The sequence below is a fragment of the Trachinotus anak genome, unplaced genomic scaffold (assembly GCF_046630095.1).
Source record: "Trachinotus anak isolate AG129_WGS33_773 ecotype Australia unplaced genomic scaffold, CSIRO_AGI_Tana_v1 ptg000019l, whole genome shotgun sequence".
Classification (NCBI taxonomy): domain Eukaryota; kingdom Metazoa; phylum Chordata; class Actinopteri; order Carangiformes; family Carangidae; genus Trachinotus; species Trachinotus anak.
This window is the reverse complement of record NW_027273870.1, coordinates 325047-342763: the sequence shown is the minus strand read 5'-3', so window position 1 is coordinate 342763 and position 17717 is coordinate 325047. Positions and strand designations below refer to the sequence as shown.

Here is a 17717-nt window from a genome sequence, read left to right as displayed (position 1 = left end):
TGCATCCAGGTGTCAAAACCTTCTGTTACAGCAGCATTTTAGTTGCAATGAGATGCACAACTAGCACATATGAAATAAATAAATTGCACCAATAACCAAAACAAATTCCTTGTATGTGGAAACATACTTGGCAATAAAACTGATTCTGATTCTGATATGAAAGTGATATGTATTGGGGTTGTTTCGGTCATTATCCTGTGTCTGGAGCAATAAAACCCTCACTGACCATGAAATGTGTCATAATCACTGAAAGAAAGTAGAATTGTGACTTTGGACTAAATCACGCAATCAGACCAGAAAGAACAAAATAAGTGGTTTCATGTTTTAGAAATTATAGTTTATTATATAAATGAGCATGAGGAAAAAAATAAACAGTTTAAAATGATGAAATTCCATGAGACAGCATCACAGCCAAAGTCATTTTTATTGCCATTTCTAGTGACTACATTGCATTGGATAGCCCTAATAATTCAAAATTTAAAAGCTACAAAAAATTAGTTTTAGTGATGTTGAATGTAGGCCTACTGTTGATTTTTTGCTTTTTTTTTTTTAAATCTAGGATGGCACAAGCAGCTATAGAGTGAAAAGATTTGTGAGGCAAAACAGGACACAAGTCAGCAGGTACTGTACCGGTAAATAAGTCAATATCTCATAATGCTCACCATTTAGTTTACGTTAGGAAGACGGTTTACAACCATATAAAAGCCAGTTTAAAGCAACTCTAAAAGAAGTGGACCTTCTAACAAAACGCTGAGAAATGCAACTAAACATCCCCAGCTGCATTAAAAAATTATTACATTGACAAAATATTCCCAAATTGCTAACCTGGCTTGCGTACCATACAAAGCATTGTGCTATACTGCTTCTCTAATAGGACACCTAAGCAAATCACAAGTTCCTCTGTGATAAAACGGTATAAAATTGATTTCATAGTATCAATCTGAAAAAGAGTGGTGAGTGGCACATGAATACAAATTATCACTATATAATTACAACATTTACAAGTTGAGAAAATATGTGAGACATAGACACTGAATGTACCTCCAAAAACTGTAAATCTATAGCAACATCATCTTGAAAAATGTCCTCAAAAAGGCACAGACAGAAGAAAAGGTGAACCATGCAAAAATTAACAAAAAGTTGTTTTTTTTGTGCAAGGAAGCAAAACTCAAGTTTAGAATAATTACATAACACAGCAGATTGTAATTGTTTCCCCTCTAAAACAATGATCTCCTCATTACAGTACAGAATACTGTACACATGTCACAACTTAATCAATTACAGGTTTGAATTTAAAAAGCCTTTTTGGCCACACAGAAAGTGAAATATCAAGTTGTACATTCATGATATTTACAGTATTAGAGAGCTTCAGAGAGCCATCGGGGCATTAACTACAATCTGCGACCTGGAGGCTTCAGTGAAATTGCTAATCCAGTCGTTTGCACCTAAAAGTGAAGGACGCTCACATCCAGTATCTGAGCTGATTTCACTGAGCATAGAGAGATGATTACAATGGCTTCCAGTCACTCCGATGGAAATCCACCACACATCCTGTACATTCATATCATTACATTTCTGTGCAACATCATTGGGTCTATCGCTAGCAACAGAGAATCTTTTCAAGCTCGGGCTTTGCTAGCAAATAGCAGCCGTGGAAGTTACAGTTTAAAGACACTCCTTGGTTGCAGCTTCTGCGCCGTAAAGTGACACTCACATGCTACTTGTCTGAACCAACCTAAGGGCCACTTCTCGGTGAAAAATATTCACTATTGGACTGATTGACACTGCAAGTGCTGTTTCAAGGCTCCTGGAAGACATGTTCTCAAGAATAAACAAAAGCATTAATCCTCACTTTCGATTAACCCTCACAGACTTCACCAAAACTCTCCTTTGCTTGCATCCATGGTCCGTCATCTGACTCGCCACCTCTTCAGAGAAAACACTGTTGCTTCATTCATTGTTTTCAGCTTATGATCAAGGCATCCTTCTCTTCTTTCTCCAACCACTTCTGCCTCCTTTCTCACTTTTCTTTTAACACCTGCTTGTCCAAATATGTCACATGCATTCAGAGAGCACTTACATGATAGGGGCAGTTTACACATTGGGCAACAGTGGACTGACCTGCCTTCATGTCTGCCTCACTCAGGTTTATAGCCTGCTTCCGGTTCTCCTGTTTGTCTGTCTCACTGTATTTTCCTAATATTACACCAGGATACAGTAGAATCCACGTCAGGTTTGTGACATTGTTCCAGTTTTTATGCCGACTACTTTATGTCCAGTGTTCTACATCGATCGACTTTGTCGATCCTCAGAGTACGTTGAACGCAGGTTACTCCTGGGAAGAAATCACCAGTTTTGTCTTGTGAGATCAAAGTTGTAACAGTAACTACAGTTCACAGCATAGACAGAATAAAAACAAACAGGACAGATCGAGTTGAAAGTCACAGTAGTATGACCTAAAGTCGGCCAGCAATCACTGGCTCTTCAGTTCAACCTTTTCTGCAAGAGACGTTCTCTTCCTGCCACAAACAGCAGGGGGCAATGTTTGTCTATTTATACGTCCCTGCCTCCAAGACCTGCTCTGCCTCGCTCTGATTTCCTGTAGAGGGTCCCGACTCAGGCTGCAGGTTCTTATCAAACAACTGGAATGATCCTCATTCTCCGAGTTCGAGAACGATTCTCATTCCAGTTGAGTCACTGCTAGTTTTTGATCTCCAGGATGGAGGGGTTGTGGTCCAGGATGGACAGGATGATTTTGTCCATGTACTGTCGCAGACGTAAGTTGATTTCCTCCTGCTCCTTCAGGGCTTCCATCAACTGGGAGAAAGAAGTAACACACTTTAATTTCAGTTCTTTTTTTTTTTTTTTAACAATGCACACTATCGTTTTTGTTGGTGGAAGAATACACCATGTTAATTAATGGCAACCTAAAAATTCTCTTTGTATGAGGACTGTACTGAAATGCTGCTGTGTATAGATTCTGTACTTTCAGCAGGGAGCCTAGAAATACAGCTGTGCTTGAACTGCTGTGTGTAAGGATCCTTTAAACCTGCTCCATTTCAGAAACTAACTGGTTGCAGAACAGTCGACACTGCAGACACAGAGTTGTTTCAGAGTGAAATGACCACTTTCATTGTAATAAAGGAATAACTAATTTAACTGCACTCTCAGTATGTTGTAATGTATATTTTACCTGGTCTCTGGAGGCGTTATCTATCTCTGCAGCCAGAGACTGGGCCTTGGTCTGTGTGGCAAACAGGGTCTTTGCTTCATAGAGGCTGAGGCTGAGGATCTGACCGTTCAGCTCATCGTTCTGCTCCCTCAGCTTCTGGTTCTCCTAAAAATAGAGAATGGGGGGGGGGGGATAGGAGGATAGGAAGAGAATGAGAGATAAGAATCTGGACCACACAGGGATGATAATGTTTCTTTTTTTTTTTTAATGGCCACTACTCAAGCCTCACTCAACCCATACGCTTAAACACTGCACTTGGTACCTCATCCAGCAGCAAACACAGCAATGAATCTATTTTTGCAACACCTACAGGACATAACATGGGTTATGTGTGTTACAGAACAAACTGCTCCCCTGCTTTGTCGGGTGTGTTATGAAAGCTCCATGATTAAGTTGCCTTTTAGTGCTGACAAGAGGTCAGTTTGCTTTACCCTTGTTTAACCTTAACCATCAGTTGGGAAACTGCAACACTGACCCCCGTTCAGCTTGGGCAAGTTCACTCTACTCCATTGTGATTAGTGGTTAATTGGGGGAGGGAGGGGGGTCAAAGGTCACAGAAACAATTTTACCATCAGACCAGGACGGAGCCAAGCCCCAGACAACACCAGGTGCTGGAATTCAGGGGAAGGAAAGTCCTGGGACACAAATCGCTGGACACACACACACACAGACATTTACAGAGGCGCATAGGCAGCATGAGATAATGAGTTTATCCTACTCGCGGATGTTACAGGGCGGTGTCTGTACACACAGCTTCATAATTGGTCCAACCACGGACTATCACATTCAATTGTTCTCCAACTAAAACTGCTGGAAGAGGCTGATATAAAGACAGACATAAAAAAGTATCTGCAGACTGAACTAGTACAAAACTATTGTCATCATTCTCCTTCTTGCTTGACTTCACTTGGTGTGACAAGTTTGGCTCGAGGCCACAGGGGGACATGGACCTTATCATCTGAAGTCCCCGATAAAACGCACACACTGTGCGAATCAGCAGTTCTCACTGACTCACTATGTATCACTTAAGTCACTCGAGGCCTGGTGGCTTTATACTGTCTTTTCTTTTGGCTGAAGAACCTGGGAGCATCATATCTAATTCATTCCATCACATGTCATCAAAGTGAGTCAGACACAGCCACTGAACAACTTCAAAGAGTGTTAATATCTACTTCCACTCATCTTATCACAGAGGACATCTGAAAAACACTCATCTACTCCCTTATCTCTCATGTTTACTTTGCACCAGCTCTATACACTCTGCAGACACTGGAAAGCGTAACATGATGTTTGAGTCTTTCGCTGTGGCAGGTAGATACTTAGAGACAAATGCTGCTGTATTTTAGAACACTGAAACTAAAGAGTAGACACAGATCATACTCATGTTCTCTGCAGCTGATATTCTCATAATTTGTGATGTAGTTAAGCTTCACTGGACTCTGTGTTACATTAACATCAGCCCATCATGTCGAGGGCAGTGCTGCTTTTAAAGGGGGATTTTAAGGGAATGAGAGGAGCCAATGAGATTTTTTGTGATCTTTTACAGACTCCTACGCCTCTGATCAAGTGATAATTCCTGTCTGAAGCCAACCTCCTTCAGAGTGTATATCCCAGGTCCACCGAGCGTCTGCAGCCAGAAGTGGGCCTTATTTCATGGAAGTAGCAGACTTCAGTTTCCCTGAGCAGTGTACAACCAGTTTACCGTGGTAAATGGAAACCACTCCCTGTAAGAGCAAGGTTAAGTGCACCGAGTTTTGCAGGGATAAATATAACACGAGTATGATTCTATGAACTGTATAATCTGAAACCATCTGAATCATTGTGCAGGTATGTCCTCTGGGAGCTTCAGAATTGGTTGTAATCTAAGTGTAATGTACTATTTCTGCACTGCAACTGTGTCATTTCATGGAAATAGATGGTTGGCTGAAACCACAAGGCCCTACTGTAATTTGGTTTCTGTGTGTGAAACATTTCTTTGTAGAAACAATGCAGGGATTTGCTTAGTTTCATTTTTAGGGTGATTACAAAATTACAGGTTCTTGGTGGGACTCACAGAGAGTCAGAGGCATCTACAGTAAGTAGCATGATGCTCAAACTGAGACACTTTGAAAATTAAGGACGGATAACGAGTGAAATAATTTCTTCCATGTTTGGAGTGAATAAAAACAACTGGTCACCCGAGACACTTAAATGAACCATGTTGAGTTTCCTGTGAGGAATCAAATATTCATACATTTTTTGCTGCATTAAATCTGTGACAGATTATGTAACTCACTTTGAGACACTGTCTTGCAGTGCAGCCTACACTTGAACAGGTTTTATCTTTTAATAACAGCAGAGCAATCCTGGCTCGAGGATCCTGAATCTGTGAAAGTCTTATTGTCATCTCAGCATCTCAAACACACTCAGCATACAGACATTCCTGAAAACCACTAGCTACAATACTTACTGAGCTCACCATGCACGATAAAGAATTTGAAAAGAGCCTCTCATCAGTACCTGCTTGAGTCTCTTGACCTCATGCTCCAGCTCCACCTCCCTGGTCCTGCTGCTGAAGTCCGCCAGGCTGGAGGAGGAGGTGCGGCTGCGGCCAGGCCTTTCTGCCTCCAGCTTGAACAGCTGCAAATGTTCCAGCTCTCGACGCAGGTCTTCTATCAGCTGGGCGAAAGATAAAGGACGGATGAACAATGTTATATAATGTCAATGCAGTTGTTTGTAGGTGTATGAGGTGACATAACTGCAGTGAGACAGAGGAGTGAGAGACAAGAAATAGAGGGAGCAGTCGAACAAATAAACCACTTTACTTTCTGTGTGTGTGTGATTACATAAAACAATCCCGCCCACCTCCTGCATGGCTTCCTTCTCTTTCTGGAACTGGAGTCTATTCTGTCTCAGTTTGTCCATCATTTTCCTGTAGAGGTCCATCTCGTCCTTCAGGCGCAGACTGGTGTCCTCCAACTTGTCTGTCATTCTTTGCTTCTCCTGTGGATCAGTATCAAAGGTTTTCAGAGTGAATTTATTCAAGAATTTCCACACACGAGTAAGTTTTCTATTTTCTGTGACACCTTCTGGTTGTACATTCAACAACATGCAGATTTGACAACTGTCAGGTTTGGTGTCAGTTACATTCAGCATCTCAAAATAGAGGCGAGGTTCAACACCCAGAGACTGCCTCTAACATCTCATCCTGTAAACAGCATTACAGTTCCTCATTATCTGTGTGTGTGTGTGTGTGTGTGTGTGTGTGTGTGTGTGTGTGTGTGTGTGCGCACATGGTGAACAATATGGTAAAGGACAGTGTTGTGTTGACAAGTGTGAATATGTAAATTACTAAGACCCTGCGTGTTAGAAAGGGAAACAGGCAGTAAACTGGGGAGTTGCTCCTGATATAAATGCAAAAGTAAAGACAGAATAAACAAAAGATGAACAAGCAAATATACAAAGAGAGAAATGTGGCTCACCTCATCCAGTTTCTCTGTCTGTGACTTGAGCCTGCACATGTTTAGAGCCATCTCACTGTTCTCCTCCTCCAGCTGCTTGACTCTAAAAACAACATCCGGGATGTCAGTGTACTTTCATATTAAAGAAGAGTGTGTGTCATAGTCAGCTAAGGCAAACAGCCACAGTACATGTAGCTCCACAGGCAGCTGACTAACCCCAGGAGCATCTCTGAGCTCTGTTTAGCATATAGTTATACATTCTGTGTTTTCTCTTAACAAGCAGCACGCCAGCGTCCATACCCAGGGGATTTATGAGAAACGCTGCGCTGAGAAAAAAAAAAGTTAATCTTTAATGTATCTCAGCTAATCTCACTAACACTAATGGATTTAGATACAAGCAAAAAATACGGAAGACAGATAAATTGTGTATGTGTACGCTGTATATAATTCTCTCACCGGTTGGTCAGCAGCTCTGTCTGTGTGTTCATGTCTCTCTCCATCTTGCTGTAGGCCTCTCGATGTCGTCTTAGCCCCTCCTGCAGATTTTGTTCTGCTCGTGTCTCCTGGTCTTTCATCTGCTCCTCCAGCTCATGAACCCTGAGATGATGCACACAAAATTCATTCAATATACTTTTAGAACTGAGCTTCAGTGAAGACCAAATTACTGCTGCACTCTTTCAACAGTGAGAAGATACAGATGATTCAGCTCTGGGATGGTAACTTATTTGTTCTGAAATAAATCTGGTGTATTTCTGAAGTCTGACTGTACCTGTGTACTAGTTGTGTGTTCTCCTGCTTCAGCTTGGACTTGAGTTCACCATTCATCAGAATCTCACTCTCCAGCTCTGCCACCTTCTTCTCCAGAAAACTCACCTGAAGGAAACAGAGACAGATCTCTAAAAGCTGAATTCACACTACAAACATAATTAAATTTAATAACAATATTCAAGGATTTAAAATGATGAATGCTCAGGTGCCACAGTGACTGACTATGAGTCCTAAAGTCCTACAACTGTGGGAATTTTTCCCCTCTCCCTTATTTCCTGTCATCCTGCCTACTGTATCCACTAAAGCCACAAAATCCCCCCAAAAATTATAAAATGATGTGAAACTAAAGTAAGTCTATAGCTAAAGGCAGATTCATAAAGTCTATGTATTAGCACTAAGCAAGAATATTTTCCACTGTTTAACCAACTTTGCAATTTTCAAGGTTTTGAAGGTTTGAAAACATATATTCCTTTATTTTGCAGACGTAAGAGGAATCCTGACAGGGATCATATAAATTAGCATTCTCCACTTAAGCTGTGCATCCACCAGGAACATGTCTTCACTCTCTGTGATTTTAGTGCTGACAGTGCAAAAAAAGCTGAAGGTGAGATGTGTTTATTCTTTTATGGATTTTCAGTGGTCGCACAGAAACAGCATGAGCCAGTGCTTCACATGGACATCTACTTAGTGCTTAAAGAGCTCAGTTAAATAAATTTCTGTTGACACAGATCAACACATGGCCAAACAGGCAGCACAAACACAAAGGACACAAACACATTCATACCTTCTCATTGATGTCGATGTCACAGGAGTCGATGCTGTCTCGGAACAGGTCCTCTGTGCTGCCGTTACTGCTGCTCAGGTTGCTGTTGTGGAGCAGCTGCCTGCTCAAACACACAGGGACACAAACTGAAGAACCAGCTGAGAACAGAGCCAGGGGAAGACCTACAGTAAGGGTGTGTGAGACTGAAAGTAAGTGTGCTCTGCCCTGCAGGGATTCTACTGCAAGACAGCACAGATGATAGACAGTAGGACTATAAGGACAGTGCCAAGAAGAGAGGCTGACAAACAGAATTAAAATTATTGCAGACAAAGTCACACACACTTATTCAGAAAGACACCCACACAGGTGTGTGTTTATCTGACTGTGTCAAGTGCGACATCCATCCAAGATATGACTACAGCTGCCTCCTTTTTCACTGATGGAAGTATTTGACAACACTAAGCTCCATTACTGAGATTAGCAATGTGGAGAGGAGAGGAGAGGAGAGGAGAGGAGAGGAGAGGAGAGGAGAGGAGAGGAGAGGAAAGAGGAAACACCAAGGAGAAAGCAGAAGAACAGATAAAGAGAGCAATAAAGTGAAAGACATAATCAAAGCAGACAGAGAGAACAGTAGAGGGAACAGGGAGAGAGCCAAACCTTATATTGAATACATAGATCAGGTCTGACAGGCCATTTTCCCTCTGTCACTATAACTCAGTTACTGTGGGTGGAAATAGGACAAAAGCCTTGATACAAAACATCTCAGCCAGTACAGACCAACAGGCCATGAAGTGTCCAGACTCTGTTCCTCAGCCCCGGAACAAAAACAAGATTTTACAGCCTGTTCAGTCACAGATCAGATTAATTTCATCGAGACATCCTGTGTTTTCTCTGACAAAACTAGTTAGAAATTAACTGGCTGTTAGAGCACAATGGTCCAGCAGCTGAGTGATAAGAAAGCAGTGACTGCTAATCATTCTGTACAGTATGTGTGTGTGTCAACAAATACAGCAAACACGTGCAGCACAGGCTGTATAATACATAAACACACGAAGTACAAGTCAGTGACCTTCACACACACACACACACACACACACACACACAGGTAAGTGACCTACCTTCCGAAAGCAGTGCTGGAGATTTTCCTGTTGGGGCTACAGAGGGAAAAACAAAATGACAGATTTTTTCACGGTGAATTTCCATGGATATGTCTGGACTCACAGTTCAACAATACACTGGAAACAACTGCTGATGGCAATTAAGATTCTGGCTATTCAGTGTGACAGTGTGATAGACTGGAGACAGACAGAAAACACTGAAGGACATGTCAATGTTAATACAGCTTCCCTCCTGGCTGAGGCAGCAGGGCTTATGTTTGCTCAGCAACTGTCTCAGGGAGACAAAAACTCAAAATCAGTCTGAAGTTCAGACGGTGCTGAGTTTCACTCTGGATCAACAAAGACCAGCAAACATGTTGTTGGGTCAAGTAATGTCACCTCATGTGGACATAATACTAACATTACCATCAACTCTTGGCACAAAAGAGAGGCCTGAGAACTGTACAGCACAACTGTACAACAAGCGATCATGTGCAAATACAACAATGATCACGGCCACACCCACATGAAGTTCAGCGCAGCTTCTGACTGGGTTCATTCATTCATTCATTAGCATCTGATGATGATGACGCCGGTAGTTGTGTCATGTACTTATTTCACTATTTAACTAGAATTACGGCCTCGCAGTTGTATGACTCCATCAATAAGTCATGCTGCAGGAAATATGATCTCCGCTTCTGTTCCTGAGTTACAACAATGAATAATGACCAGAAGTATTTTTGCAGAACATGATGATGTGACAGTGAAGTTGACCTTTGCATATAAAATGTCACCATCCTGTTAGACATTTGTGTTAAATTGTGTCATAATTAGCGTATGAATTCTTCAGTTACGGTTTTCTGAGGTCACAGTGACCTTTGACCTTTAACCACCTAATTCTGATTAGTTCATCCTTGAGTCCAAGTGAATATTTGTGCCAAAACTGAAGAAATTCCCTCAACTGAAATATCTCGTTCGGGAGAAAGGGAGGGACGGAGACACAACCTGAAAAGTGTGGGGGGAGGGGGCAACTGATGAGCAAAAACAGACAAAATGTTACTTTTCAGCTTCGAGGGGTCTGATATCAAGGTTTCACAAAAAAAATAACCAAGGCTGATGTTCCAGGAGCCTCCCAGCATTTAGATGAAGTAAAGTTTTAGTTGACTGTATAATAATAATAATCCTAAGTGACAAAATGATCTGAGGATTTCTCAGAGGCCAGACCGTACAGCAGAATTACTGCTCGTCTGTGATCAGCACTAAACCCCCACATTTATTAATGAACAACATTTTTGTGTGAAACTGCACATGCTCTCATTGACCACAGCTCTTATGTGCAAAATAAACTAATGAAGAGCTTTAACTCTAAATTTTTCTTCGTTAGAATTATATCTCTGGTTCCTTTGGTGCCACGGAGCAGTTACATGTAAACACACAGGAGCTGCCAAACGTTCACGTACAGTAAGATTTTTACAACGCACAGGATATTTCACGTGAACGAACCTCATGGGCCTGGGGATGAAATATTTTCCTATTTTGTCTAAAATTGACTAATTCCCCATGGATATTACTCATGCTTCAATGAGGACAATTTAATTAAGCTAAATAAGTTTGACGAGTGATCCATTAAATACTTTGTGCTGCTGAGTGGCTAAAGCTCCTCTGTCCATTCTGAATCCATCTGGTCTTTGGAGGTGTCATGTTTTATTTGTCAGACATTTTCACATCTGTACCTGCTACGCATTTCTCTCACATCATCCTCCTCCTTCATTAGAATCCCTCCCCAGCAGCGTCCTATTCATTCATATATTTTCATTTACACCTCATTCGCTGCTCTTTCCACTCAACTCTTTCTCTGCCTATCTCTACTTCATCAGGAGACGTCCTGCAGAGTCAGCAGAGAGTAACAGAGAGAGATGGTGACTCCATAGAACACACTATGTTTAAAAACCTTATTCTACAAGATGTATTCTTCTCATTAATCCTGTGTGTGTGTGTGTGTGTGTGTGTGTGTGTGTGTGTGTGTGTGCAGGTAGACTGTACAGCTATTAATGGTCACCTAGGATTATGCTTCTAATAATAGTTTCCCTATTAGAGTGGCTGTTGAGATAAGCATGGGAGTGACAGTCTTATATAACAATTAGTCTTTGTGTGTGTGTGTGTGTGTGTGTGTGTGTGTGTGTGTGTGTGTGTGTGTGTGTGTGTTTGTGCATGAAACAGGAGGAAGGACACTTTAAACACCTCTGCACCAGTATTACATAATTCTTGTTTAATTGTACTGGATAAACAGCCCTCAGAACAGCAGCCCCTGACTCACCCTCAGTCTAATGTGAGGTGGACTGAAGCACCTCATATTCCTCTGTCTGTGTCCTGCACACACAGCAGCAGTGTCTGTGCATCGTCCCTGTCATGTATAATTACGTTACTGTCTTTTAATGCACCATGGCTGTGTCTCAAATGTGTCTAAATAATTAATGTTATGTCTAAAATGACCTGTCAGGATAATTAATGTTAATTTTCCACAGAAATATGCCACCCTACCTTTTTTCAATCAAGAGCTTTTGTTTGTGGAAACAGGTGAAGTTCAGCCTCTGCAGTTTGTTTTTCTTTCACCATGTAGAATTTCTAGTTTAGTTAAAATAAAACTGGCAGGAAGAAGCTCAGTCAGCAAGTACAGGTGTGTGTGTGTGTGTGTGTGTGTGTGTGTGTGTGTGTGTCCTACCTGTTGGCCTTGAGGTTTTTGAGGCGAGCCTCCAGGTCATTTAGCAGGTTGACCTTTTTGCTGCACTGAGAACAGTAGACATCCATCAGTTCACCAGTGTAGTTCTGACGCACCTTACGAGGAGTCTGGCCTGCGCTGTAAACACACACAGACACACTGTTCAGACTGAATTGCCTCTGATTGAATGTGCATGTGAGAGCATTGAGAGAGAGTGTATAAAACTATGTAGTCAGTGCAGAGACACCTTGAAATCTGATGTGGCTAACTGCTGAACAACAGCAATAAAAATGAAACTCAAACTGAAAAAAGAGAGAGGAAGAGACGTCAAAGACTGAGAAGGAGGGAAAGAACATTGTGACCATCGGTGAAATGTTCCATATTTTCTGGGACAACTCCTTTACTACATAGAAACTCAGCATTAGCACTTAGTTTGGGATGAATATTTGACTCCAGAATCATATCTGCATGTAGTTCATTGTGTTAACGTGTGCTGGCAAGGTGCCACATTTAAATGAGGACATCAAGACTATGACCTAATTTCCAAATCTGTTGCCAGAATAAACAAAAGCCATAATTCATTGTCACTATCAGGGTTTTACAAGCACTCCCTGAGTTTCTTACAGTTTCCAGTAACTCTCCCAAATCCCATTATTTCCTCCTCGAACCTTGTTTACACTGAAGTCAACACAGCTGAGTTCAAGAATCTCAACTTTTAAACTGATGACCTGGGAGGATTTATGAGGTTTTAGGAGCCCTACATGAAAATTAGCAGGTGTACCTTAAACCCACTTTGTACTGTAACTTCACTTCTTTCTCATGCTGAGTTGTCTAATATTTCTTGTAAATCTGGGCCTCATTTTGAATTTAAATCTCCATGCCAACTCGACTTGGAGAGTTTTGTCTGCTTGGTATGCGTGGAAGGAGCATGGAGCTGTACTGCCAGTCTATCAGCCGGGAGACTTAATCCCATTAAATACAGGCCTTTGATGAATATTAATGAGGCCTTAAGGGCAAGAACTCCTACGATACACTTCTACAGTCAAGACTCAGAATAATATCAGTCAGGTAACGATTCCCCAGAGACTCAAGTTAAATACATTTAACAGAGCTGAAGCTGCAGAAATGAGTCAGTATTTAAATTTTGCTTCATCATGACTTAATTTTTGAGGACAAGCACAGAAGCACCCCCCCCCCCCCCCCACCCCCCCCACCCCCACCCCACCCCCACACACCCACAACAGTAATGTATAATTACTGTATGTGCACATTGTAGCACAGCAGTTCCCAACCTCTGGTCCACAGACCATTTCTGGGTCACTCAACATTTGCTATGAGGAAATATAGGTCATAAAGAAGAAAGATGAAAGCTGAATAATAATTACACACATTCATGGGCTAATGAAGGCTGTTTATGTGGTAATTACTGTCTGCCTGTACTGTTGTTTCAAATCACAACATGTCACATAGCTTTGAACAAAGGTTGTCAGTGAACGATCAATCTGTCATTATCCACTTAGCTACTCAGTGTGTTCACAGTATGAGACAGCAGAGATCTAATGTACATGCTTTCTTATCCAAAAGATTTTTATTGTGGTCACAATATCAGATAAATAATAACAATAATAAACTTTATCAATAGAGGACTTTTCATGAAGAGATGTAGCTCAAAGTGCCTTACAATAAAAATGGAAAAGTACAATAAAATAAGGGTGAACAGAGGGAGGATCAGATTAGACAATACAAAGACAGTAGATGATAAAATGTGTAAATGAACCAGTAAGAACTGTAAAACATAAGAGAGTCAATTCAAAGCCAAGTTAAATTAATATGTTTTCAGCTGTTTAAAAATGTTCACAGAGCCTGAATCTCTTGTAGCTCCTGGCAGACACCGGCACCACATTGATCAGCCCACAACAACATAAAAATGTTCTTTTATTCCAGTACCTCACTAATATTCCACTCAAACACGAGGAGCATTTTCTCTCTTACCTGGAGGGAACAGATGAGCCAAGGTCAGAGTAACCGTTGGTACGAGTCTCGTCGTCTGGACAGGGGCTGCTCAGAGTGTAGTCTGGCTCGTCCCCCTCCCCGTAGTCCTCAAACTGCTCCTCGTTCAGAGAAGCTGAGGAACGTGTCGATAGGTCAGAGGTCACTGAGATGCTAGTCTGACCACACCTGAGGAAAAAGAGGGAGATGTTGGCATCACTCGCTCTGTGTTCGTTACCTTCACCAAATCAAACGAAGGCGCTCGTTGAGTAATGACAGAAGAATAATCAACGATGACACATGATTACAGAAGCACCCTGTTATCTAAATATCATGAATTTATTTGACTTTAGGAGAGAACATCTCACTGACTGATACATCCACAGCACAAAGAACACGGAGCACATGGACAAAGATTTAGAAAACATGGAGCCGCGCTCACTTCTCCCCAGGGAAGAAGAGATCTCCCAGCGCGTCTTCCTTATCCCCCGGTCTGATTGGCCCGTCGGACGTGTCTGACCCTTGGGTGCTTTCCACAGCACTGTCTCTGTCTGATTCCCTCTCCCTGCCCTCGTCTGCCACCTCCTCCTCAGGCTCCTCCACCTCTCCCGGGAACAGCTGGCACTCAGGGACGGGGTCAGGATAGGCCCGCGTGCACATGATGACCGGACAAACCCGCTCCTCCACACCACCCTGAGGAACAGGGAGCAAATGATGAGCACGTTTACAAAGACATTTACAGACACTGAACACAGCTGAGTTTGTTACCACGGTGACGTTGTCAGGATCCTCCTCAGTGGAAACCTCGTAACCAGGAACTACTCTTTTCATTTATAACGTTATGTCTGTTTTCTATAGCATAAAACTTCATAAATCCACTTTATTGAAACAATGTGATCCTTATTACTGCAGCTCTTGTGTAAGTTTTCATGATCAGATGTTTTCTCATGATCACATTACTGTCTTTAAATCCACAGTGACAACGCAACAGGAAGCTTGACTCTGTGGTTCAGACAAAATATAAAGAAATGCAAAGAAATACAGGCTAAAAAAAGTTGCCCTCTGAACAATGATACTGAATGAAGCCAAAATATTCCACAGATATGAACTAAAATAGCTAATTCATTATCGCTAACCTGTGAACATACAGGCAGATAATCCAAATAATTTCAAATTGTATTAAATTTATTTTCATAACAACTGTCCCAGAAGATGAACGGTACCACTGCCATGTGAAATGAAACAATGAATATTTCACAGGATTTTAATTATTATTATTTAATTATATTGCACATTAAGACCTGACTGTAAATAAAAACAAGCAAAAACAGCCGAACTTTCAAATGGTTAAGCTTCACAGTGCTTTATGTGTGGAGGATTCATTTTTATTTTTATTTTTTTAACATCTTAGAAATTTAGTATTTTAAGACACAGGAAGTCCTTTGGAATTCATTCAGAGATAGAGAATGGTTGTTCCAGGTGAGGTGGTTAACACTTGTGGATTCTGTGTGGGTGGATTAACCATTTAGTTAATTCCTTCACTGTGGGAATGGTCTTAAGTTCACACTGGGGGGCTGGAGAGCTACAGGGGTGAAAGGGCGACTGGTCATAGGTCACAGGTCCCGCTCCATCTAGTTTCACTCTTTTAGCAGCTGAACTCTAGTCTGATGCAACAGAGAACAAGGACTTATCTCAGCATGAGTGAACAACTGAAACAGAGCACAGTGAAGTGGGGGGGCAGCTTTCCTGGTCATTTTGCTTGCACATTTGTTAGTGATGGTCTGTAACTTACAAGTATTTCTGCAGGAAATGTGAAAGCTTTTAACGTTTAAATGTTCATATCTGTTCAGAGCACATCATCTGTTCATATCTGGATAATATACATGCATTTGTTTACGTCCCTTCCCATACCCAAGCAACCATGGAGACATATCACACACACACACACACACACACACACACACACACACACACACACACACACACACACACACACACACACCAAGGGGCAAGCTTATGTGCAACTAAATTAAAAAGTGCCCATTCAACAAAGTAATTGTGGATCTGCACTTTTACAAACAGCCAACATGGGGCCTGAGGCTGAGTTTCAGAGGGAAAATGAAGGGTAAAGGTCTGTTTTGAATTCTTTAGACCAGTCTTTTATTTCCCTGCAACAGAAAAAGAAACAGTGTGTGGCAGCAGCGCAGCAGCACCCCCCCCCGCACCCCCCCCCCCGGGCGGCTTGACACCTGTTGTGCTTATTGTGAGGATGAGAGAAGAGGAGGATTGTTATACGTAGTCCTCACTAACATAATGTCAGTATAAAGAATGTTAGAACCAGTGAAAAGACCTTTGATATGGACTGAAAATGTAAAGAAATCCTTAATACTGTGATGATGTCACTATCCGTAAAAACAAAACAACATAACATGAACTACCTTCGTTGCCTTGGTTACTATAATAACAGTCATGGCTTGGTTAGGTTTAGGCACTAAAACTACTTTGTTAGCTTTAGGTTAAAGTAAGTTCTTCCTCAACATTGGACGAGTTTTGTTTTCGTGCAATAACGACGTTAACCTGCTGACAGACGACCTGGGGGCTCGTCTGTTACAGGAGAACAATCTCGAACAGAAGCACGTGTCACATTTCAGCTGCCAATTAAAGCTTTTCTAGCAGCGGTTGTTTTGGGCAAAGACACTGGTGGACAGTAATGTCCTACAGCGTGTGTGCTTGTGTGTGTGTGTTTGTGAGGTCAAGTTTGAGTTGTAGACGTTGGGAATGAGGACGTTTTGACTTTCTTAGGTTTATTAGGAATTAGGTTTAGGTTAAGGTTAGGGTCAGGGTTAGGCACTCAGTTGTGATGGTTAAGGTTAGGGTAAGGGGCTAGGGAATGCATTATGTCAATGAGTGTCCTCACAAAGATAGAAGTACAAGTGTGTGTGTGTGTGTGTGTGCCTGGGGCTGTAGCTGCCAAACATGAGCCTACAGAGTGTTTGGAGTTGCTCGATTCCCCCGAGCACAAACACAGCTCGCCTGCCAAACAGCGTCCAGGCTGCCGGTGGCTTTGAACTGAGGACGCCAGGATCTGCTGTGCTTTTAACTGCACTGGTGCCGCCTGAAGCCTGACGCGCCTTCACATCAGGATTTTTATCAGTTAAATCTTTGCTTTGGACAACACAGTGTTTTCTTTCTCTGCAGCCTTTCAAAATACAGTGAAACCAAACTTAATTTAGTTTAAAAAAATACCCACAAACTAATACCACAGTGAAAAATACAACAACCTTTTGAAATATTATTTAATGCTTATGATGCCTTGCAGACATAATTTATACCAAAAATTATAAATTTTTCACAGAACTGAAAGATCATCTATCCTGTTTTGTGCTTTGATCACATTCATGTCATTGGATTGACTTTCTCACATGTGAAAGATGCAAACACCACACAGCCTTATACCATTACGCTGCACAGCACGCGCTGCTGCACAGATTTTTTCATACTTTAGATTAAATAAAATAGGATCGAAGAAGATATCGAGATCTCTCTGTGAGTCTGTTGCTGCAGGGGCTGACCCAGTTAAAATGCAGACATCCTATCATTCCCTATCTGTTCTTCTTCCCGCTCTCCCAGGTGAGACCACTGTCAGAAGGAAAAGACGGAGAGACGAGGAAGACAAAGGAAAATTCAATCTCCTTTTCTGAGATGAGAA

General features: G+C 41.7%; 1 protein-coding gene across 7 annotated transcripts in view; it reads right to left on the bottom strand.

The window, feature by feature from the left end:
* Positions 1-315: 315 nt before the first annotated feature.
* Positions 316-17717, bottom strand: part of rab11fip4b (RAB11 family interacting protein 4 (class II) b) — a 50909-nt gene continuing 33507 nt past the window's right edge. For 4 of the 7 annotated variants that reach the window (XM_071503277.1, XM_071503278.1, XM_071503282.1 and 1 more), the window contains 13 exons: positions 14451-14701; positions 14012-14197; positions 12023-12157; positions 9322-9357; positions 8225-8324; positions 7442-7545; positions 7129-7269; positions 6694-6775; positions 6077-6214; positions 5732-5890; positions 3802-3882; positions 3194-3337; positions 316-2817 (listed from right to left, as the gene is read on the bottom strand). In XM_071503277.1, coding sequence (XP_071359378.1) covers positions 2701-2817; positions 3194-3337; positions 3802-3882; positions 5732-5890; positions 6077-6214; positions 6694-6775; positions 7129-7269; positions 7442-7545; positions 8225-8324; positions 9322-9357; positions 12023-12157; positions 14012-14197; positions 14451-14701 — 1674 coding nt within the window. In that variant the 3' untranslated portion in view covers positions 316-2700. The remainder of the gene's footprint in view (positions 2818-3193; positions 3338-3801; positions 3883-5731; positions 5891-6076; positions 6215-6693; positions 6776-7128; positions 7270-7441; positions 7546-8224; positions 8325-9321; positions 9358-12022; positions 12158-14011; positions 14198-14450; positions 14702-17717) is intronic. The other 3 variants (XM_071503280.1, XM_071503284.1, XM_071503281.1) reach the window with 1 other exon arrangement.